Genomic DNA, 6,895 nt, shown 5'->3' with positions numbered 1-6,895 from the left:
GGTCGGAGGTAAGCTCGAGGCTGGGTGCTATGTTTAGTTTATTTGCGTTTAGTCCCTTTGTAACTGCAAGGTCTAGCAGGTCAGGTATTTTGCTCAGGTCTGTCGGCCAGTATGTCGGTCTTCCTGTGGATAATATATTGAGGTTATTATTTCTAATGTATTTTTCCAAGGTTCTGCCTCGAGGTGTGGCGATTCTTGATCCCTATAGTGTGTGCTGTGAGTTATAGCCTCCCGCTGCAATATACTTGTCACCTAAGTGTCGGAAGTACTCTTCCCACATTTGCGTTGTAATTTTGTGTCGCGGCGGTACGTATACTGCTGGCAACTGCAGTTGGTTGCTGTTAGTCTGTACGATAACGGTGGTTGCTTGTATATGTTCCTTACTGACCTGACTAACACAAGTAGAGTGCCTCAGCACTCCACAGGCTGCAACCTTGCCAAAATCCTCAGAATCTTTTAAAGATCACGCAACAATGTAATAGAACAGGTTTAAAAAATAATGTCATTAAAAAATGTATATAAAGTTGCCTATAATTAATTCTACAACTACAAAAAGAATGGTTCCTTATAAGAAAGTATATTTCTAAAAATGAACCAGAAATGAGAAAGCTGTGTTTTACTTTTTCAGTTCATTTGTCATATAGAATCGTTCCTTTACTGATTGTACCAACTAATGAAAATGGTTGAGATTTGTTACTTAATGAAGAGGAAAGAAATTGTATGGAGGCGCGCGCATTAATCCATTGATTCATGGTCACATTTAATGCAAAAAGTATCAAGAATACATTATACTCCAGGAATGCTGATATTAATAATATAAATTCAAACTTTTCATCATTAAGGCAGATTTTGTATATTTCTATATACTTGCTTATATTTGATACAATTAATATTAATTTATATAAATTAAAATTATTTAACGTTCAGTTTCTACAAGCAAAAAGGGAAATATTGAACGCCAATGTACCACAATAGAAAAGTTAAATACTTCATTGAATGAAATTACTAAAAATGTTATTATTACATATATTGTAAAAGTTAAGAATGCGTATTTCCATACTTATTGATTTGTAATGCTAATTCTCTTTTAACTGTTTTTTAAAACATCGGTCTTTGCGTTTGTATTTTTGTACTTTTGTAAAAGTAAAAGCTTCTACAGGTACGGGTAAATTAGTAATTAATTAAAACAGTTCATTAATAAAATATTAATTGATTTAAAAATCTTTTACAGATTTGTTAGAAATACGTGACAATGATTTTATGATCTAGGTCGTTCTTTCTTTTCTTTATAAAGTGCAAGTAACGAAACATTAGCAACTTTCACTACTTTGAATCGAACTCCTGGAATATCACCCACTGCATGACCTTTACGACCAAAACCTGCTACCAAAACTTCGTCATTCTCCTCGATATTGTTTAAACAACCATCCCTAGGTACAAAAGCAGTAATTTTCTTGCCATTTTTGATAAGTTGCACTCGTACGCATTTACGAATAGCAGAGTTTGGTTGTTTGGCTTCTACACCACTGAAAACATATGATCGTTGAATTAAAATTTCATATAGAAATTTATTCTAATTCGAAAAGATTAATATAAATATGATATAATAAGAGACGAATAATATAAATATACATACACTTTTTCTAAAACAATACCCTTAGCATGAGAAGCACCACCGAATGGATTGGCTTTCCACCGCGTTCCCAAGTGAGCTTTTTTGTAGTCTTTATCATTCCATCGTTGATCGCGTCTGTGGTTTACATGCTTACGCGCAGTACGAAGACCACGAGGTTTACCTGTAAATCAAAAAGTTAGGTTATGTATCATTTTTATTTAATACATTTCATCTTCATTTTATTATTTCAAAATCTTCTACTAAACATATAATGAAACTATAGTTAAAACAAATTCAACAGTCGATGAGAACAACACATATTTATCAATTTCAGATTTACACTTTTAAAAACAATGTAATTTTAACATCGACCACTGACCCATCTTGCTCGTTTCTTTATACGATCGGAAGAGGCTAACGTGAATATCTAATAAATCAACGTTGTCTGTTACCGATGTATTGGAAATTATACGATTTCGAATGAAGTATCCGCATGTAAGCGTCTTCGATTATAGCTTGATACTTTTTAATTGGTCAGAATTTAGTAATCCCATTAGGATTAGATATAGATAGATTTTTATTAATAAGGTAAAAGTCAAATGAACATGTATAAAAAATATAAATTAAGAAGAGAAAGAACAATTATTTTTTTTTTTTGTTGTTGTTAAAGGGTATTATCTTTAGCATTCCTAATACGCATACCCTTACAAGCGCCGGTTATACAATATTACTATTTTATTTATTATAGGTATAACTTATTTTGAAATGAGTTAACGAGTTAATGAGTTTATTTCTTTGCCCTGGAAGCCCTTCAGATATAAAATACATTATTACTTGGACTCCAACTGATGGTGCGATTTTTAAAATAATTGAGAATCAACCATTATTTCAACGAATGATTTTCCCGCGGATATAAATGGCGTCTTTTTCACCGCAACGTGATTTATATATATATGTGGGTTTGTTGTGACAAATCTAGCAAATATTTGATGGAATATGACTACTGCAAATGGGTTTTCAGACTCACAAGAGTCTGATATATTAGGTGAAGAAGAATATAAGGCACTAGTAAAGGATATGTAAGAAGTGTTGATATATAATTATTATATTACATTCTCATCGATATCGATATTTTATTTTTCGCTTGTATTAAATATATTACATGTTATGTTGCTTTATTTAGTGGATTTAGTGGATCTTGGATGCAAAGTATAACAGAGGAAATGGAGGAAAAGTACGATTTGCCACAACAATATTTGGAATCTAAAAAGCAAATGAAAGATGAAGAAGAAGAACAAGATGAAGAGTATTTTCAAGAACTTGATCCTGCCATTCCAATAAAAGAAGAGTTTCCTGGTCGTTATAATTTTCAGGTTTCACTGGGTAATCTGGATTCTAGCAAGAATTGGGTAGTAAGTATATAATTAAACTGTTATTAATTACATACAATAATGTCTTAAATATGTAATTTAAGTTTATTCATCTTATATAGTATTCACAAGTATTAAAAAAAGTATTTATCAACATGGAAGAAACACTGCCATTACGTTTTAAGTGGGAACCACCTGAAGATGGTCTTCTTTTACGTACCGCCATGGTTTTTAGTTTAGATCAGTATGCTAGTGATCCAGTTAGAAGATGTCATAATCACATGGCACCAAATAATCCAAGTAATAGAGATGTAGCCCCCAGAGTGATTAAACATGTTGTTCGTTGTACACACCATCTTACCATGTATGAAGAAAGAAGTGAACATCTGTCTATAGTGGTACCCCTTAATAGACCACAACCTGGTTCTCAATATGTTCCAGTGTGCTTCAAATTTTTATGTAAAAATAGTTGTCCATCTGGAATGAATCGCAGACCAACAGAACTAATTTTTACTTTGGAAAATTGTAATAGAAGAATTTTGGGTCGACAAAGACTTCCTGTTAGAGTTTGTAGTTGTCCTAAAAGAGATAAGAAGAAAGAAGAAGCTGAAGTAACAGATGCACAATCTGATATAAAAAAAAGAAAACTTTGTATACCAGTTGGGAAAAAAATGATGCCTTCCTGTGATACACATGTCTTCAATGTTCAATTAAATATTGTTGGAAAAGAAAACTACTTGGCTGTATTAAAGTATGCATATGACATCATGGCGGGTCAAGCAATAAAAACTGGTCAGCTTGATTTTTTTAAACCGTACATGGATGATATATTGCGTAAAACTCCCTAAATGCATATTTGCATGAATGTTATGTCTTTCACATATATGTTTAAAAAAAACAAGGAACATGGTTTTATAATGTGCTATCTATTTATATATTTTACAAAGCTAATAATGTATATTTTAATAATTCCATTTGTTATTGCACGTTGATCTTAATAGATGACTATCCTCTTTTATAGTGGATTCTATAATGCATCATAATACTACTTATATATATTTATATTATTTAGTAGTATATATATATATATATATATATATATATATATATATATATATATATATATATATATATATATATATATATATATATATATATATATATATATATATATATATATATATATATATATATATATATATATATATATATATATATATATATATATATATATATATATATATATATATATATATATATATATATATATATATATATATATATATATATATATATATATATATATATATATATATATATATATATATATATATATATATATATATATATATATATATATATATATATATATATATATATATATATATATATATATATATATATATATATATATATATATATATATATATATATATATATATATATATATATATATATATATATATATATATATATATATATATATATATATATATATATATATATATATATATATATATATATATATATATATATATATATATATATATATATATTAATATTGTGATACTATACATCTTTTACACTAGAATAAAATGTATTTTATAATTTTTAATAGCTTTTATGTATATTCTATATCTCTAACTGTTCATTTGAATGACATTCTATTAGTTGAATGTCCAATGTGTACAATAACAAAGCATTTGGTAAGGGGGCAATATGTTGGGATGTTAACATCATGGGATTTGTAAGACTTGCAACACTTCTACGCATTCTTATCTCAGTACCATTCTGCCCTTTACCATATAAAGTCCATTCCCATGGTATTTTTCCCCCTCTGGTACTACTGATCCAAACAATTTCATCTTCACACTGTATATTTATGATTGATAACATTATTTTGTATACGAAATAAATAACTGTATCAAGCTTAAGAAATATACCTGAAAGAAAAAGAGATCTTCACCACAGTGCAATATGTAAACAGCTTTTGAACCAAATGGAAGAGGTACTGGAAGTTTAACGCAAATAGAATAAAAATGAACTTGTGGTAGTTCATGAATTCCGCTCAAATGTTCCAATACCGTAACAGGTGTAATAATATCTTTACATCCATTTTGCCTTGAAAGAGGACACATGATTTGGGTACAGGTTATAGAATCTATAGAGCCTCCCCAAATTGGTGTGGGAGATACATTGGACATTAAACTATTACTACTTGATATTAAGGTAACAGTTGCATCAGATTGCAAATGATTGTCAATGTCTTTCATAGTCTCTTTTGACAATTCTCCAGTACTTGCAGATTTCGTTCGATCATACAAACTTGCATGTTCATCAGGGTTTAAATCTACAGGTGCAGTATTTGCATTTGGCTTTTCATTGGAAACTATTGTTAAATTATCCACTGAAGCAGCTTTTTCCAATCCACCGCGAAATAACCTGCTTAATAATAATTGACGTGTTTTCGTATTTGTAAAATCATGTTTCTCCGCTGCTTGTTTTAGTTCTTTCTTCTTGTTTTTACCAAAAAGCCGATCTTGAAGATTTCGCGTGTGACATTCTGCATTGTTATTTACATTGCCTTTTATGTCAAAAATGTCCTGAAATAACTTATGAAGTTTATCCGCGAGCAAACACCTTCCTTGACCCAGTCTAACTCTACAAATCGGACAACGATGTGTTTTCGATCTACATCCAACACAAATGATATGACCATGAACACATTGAGAAACTGGAGGCAGGGAGCTTTCCAGACAAACTGGGCATTCTAGAGCTCGTGTCTAAATGAATTTAATAATTACTTTTCTAAAATATCGTAAAGTGTATCTAGACAAATTTAAAGAATAATTCTTTAATAATAAAGGAACTATCTAATATCAGAGTATACAGACCACTCCAGCTACTGCATTTGCAAGTTTACAGGCCACATCTGGCAGTGGTCCTTTCACAGCTATTCCGGTTTCTTTTTCTCCTTTGTTAATGCATCTCCAAATAAATAATTTTAAATCACATCCTTCATAATGATGGACTAAAGCCGCTATTTGTTTTACTTTTAATCCTATTAAATCCTTTCCATCGATACTAATTAAACAATCTCCAGCTCTAAAATTTAACAAACAAAATAAAACAGATTATTTCGTTGTTTCTCTTATTCTTACCTAAGTCCAGCATGATCGGCAATACTCCCGGTTTCGATATGGCTTATCCACGGATAAGGGTCCCACTTTGATTTTGTTTTGTTAAATGAAATCCGCAAGATTTACTTTGTTAAATGAAATCCGCAAGATTTACCAATTGCTTTCGTTTTTTTTATATTTTCTAATATTATACAAATTTCCCCCGTAAAGGCTGTATCGATTGACGTACTGTTTTCCGCCATATAAATCTTAACGCCTGCAGATTCAGTTAAACGTTCTGAAGTAGATGCAACAGACATAGTTTTCCCGAGATTTTCTATTAATTACGTTCATTTAAATTTTTATTATTATTTAACATGTAAATGTTATGATCTTCACGAGAGCCACGCAATAATAAAACTGATCGAATCTGTTCTCTAAACACGTTAAAACACTTGCTTGTGCACCTTCACCTACTTTCGTGTCCTTGACATTTATTCTCCGAGGGAATTCCAGTGTTGACCTTTCCCTTTTATTTCGACATTGAAATAAATATAAATCTAAAGGAAATGCTTTTTTACAGAATGTTATAAATGTATTTCTTATATTGAAACATGTACGTTTTAATAATGAAGGCCTTATTAATAATAATTAATTGTTATATATGTCGGAGATGAAAGGACACCGGAGCCTCCCCTCTGGAACTTCGGGAAAATCCGTAAGATTGTAATTAAAGCTTACAGTTGTAACTAAACAATTTGCCGTCATTTTGCCCAATTGTACTTGTTTTC

At 30.2% G+C, this 6,895-nt stretch overlaps 3 protein-coding genes across 6 annotated transcripts; 1 reads left to right on the top strand and 2 right to left on the bottom strand.

Moving 5' to 3' along the window:
* Positions 1-997: 997 nt before the first annotated feature.
* Positions 998-2,157, bottom strand: LOC100748592 (40S ribosomal protein S23). The gene is made up of 3 exons (XM_003494292.4): positions 1,995-2,157; positions 1,637-1,796; positions 998-1,526 (listed from the first exon to the last, which is right to left on the bottom strand). Exons 1-3 carry the CDS (start codon positions 1,996-1,998, stop codon positions 1,259-1,261), a joined length of 432 nt encoding a protein of 143 aa, XP_003494340.1. The 5' UTR covers positions 1,999-2,157; the 3' UTR covers positions 998-1,258.
* Positions 2,158-2,475: 318 nt separating this feature from the next.
* LOC100748472 (tumor protein 63) lies at positions 2,476-3,914 on the top strand. Of its 2 annotated transcripts, none has more exons than XM_024371813.2 (3): positions 2,476-2,694; positions 2,799-3,027; positions 3,108-3,914. In XM_024371813.2, exons 1-3 carry the CDS (start codon positions 2,612-2,614, stop codon positions 3,831-3,833), a joined length of 1,038 nt encoding a protein of 345 aa, XP_024227581.1. In that variant the 5' UTR covers positions 2,476-2,611; the 3' UTR covers positions 3,834-3,914. The 2 variants fall into 2 exon arrangements, with proteins under 2 accessions (XP_024227581.1, XP_024227582.1); XM_024371814.2 differs by having other exon boundaries at positions 2,589-2,709.
* On the bottom strand, positions 3,788-6,875 carry LOC100748350. 3 transcript variants are annotated; one of them, XM_033324263.1, is made up of 7 exons: positions 6,504-6,874; positions 6,252-6,402; positions 6,147-6,218; positions 5,880-6,090; positions 4,929-5,768; positions 4,542-4,857; positions 3,788-4,044 (listed from the first exon to the last, which is right to left on the bottom strand). In XM_033324263.1, exons 2-6 carry the CDS (start codon positions 6,365-6,367, stop codon positions 4,618-4,620), a joined length of 1,479 nt encoding a protein of 492 aa, XP_033180154.1. In that variant the 5' UTR covers positions 6,368-6,402; positions 6,504-6,874; the 3' UTR covers positions 3,788-4,044; positions 4,542-4,617. The 3 variants fall into 3 exon arrangements, with proteins under 3 accessions (XP_033180154.1, XP_012248392.1, XP_012248393.1); XM_012392969.3 differs by having other exon boundaries at positions 6,252-6,875; XM_012392970.3 differs by having other exon boundaries at positions 6,147-6,224; positions 6,258-6,875.
* Between the last annotated feature and the right edge of the window lie 20 nt (positions 6,876-6,895).

The sequence above is a fragment of the Bombus impatiens genome, unplaced genomic scaffold (assembly GCF_000188095.3).
Source record: "Bombus impatiens unplaced genomic scaffold, BIMP_2.2 scf_2064, whole genome shotgun sequence".
NCBI lineage: Eukaryota > Metazoa > Arthropoda > Insecta > Hymenoptera > Apidae > Bombus > Bombus impatiens.
The sequence above is the reverse complement of the archived record's forward strand: the minus strand, read 5'-3'. Positions and strand labels throughout refer to the sequence as shown.

Bases quoted from the DNA above. Each gene is read 5' to 3' on its own strand.
- LOC100748592 (XM_003494292.4), bottom strand. The intron at 1,527-1,636 runs GTATGTATATTT...ATATGTTTTCAG, and splicing joins GGTATTGTTTTAGAAAAAGT to TGGTGTAGAAGCCAAACAAC.
- LOC100748472 (XM_024371813.2), top strand. From the start codon at position 2,612: ATGACTACTGCAAATGGGTTTTCAGACTCACAAGAGTCTGATATATTA. The intron at 2,695-2,798 runs GTAAGAAGTGTT...TGCTTTATTTAG, and splicing joins AAGGCACTAGTAAAGGATAT to TGGATTTAGTGGATCTTGGA. The intron at 3,028-3,107 runs GTAAGTATATAA...CATCTTATATAG, and splicing joins ATTCTAGCAAGAATTGGGTA to TATTCACAAGTATTAAAAAA.
- LOC100748350 (XM_012392969.3), bottom strand. From the start codon at position 6,424: ATGTCTGTTGCATCTACTTCAGAACGTTTAACTGAATCTGCAGGCGTT. The intron at 6,219-6,251 runs GTAAATCTTGCG...TAACAAAACAAA, and splicing joins TGCGGATTTCATTTAACAAA to ATCAAAGTGGGACCCTTATC. The intron at 4,858-4,928 runs GTATATTTCTTA...ATAAATATACAG, and splicing joins AAGATCTCTTTTTCTTTCAG to TGTGAAGATGAAATTGTTTG.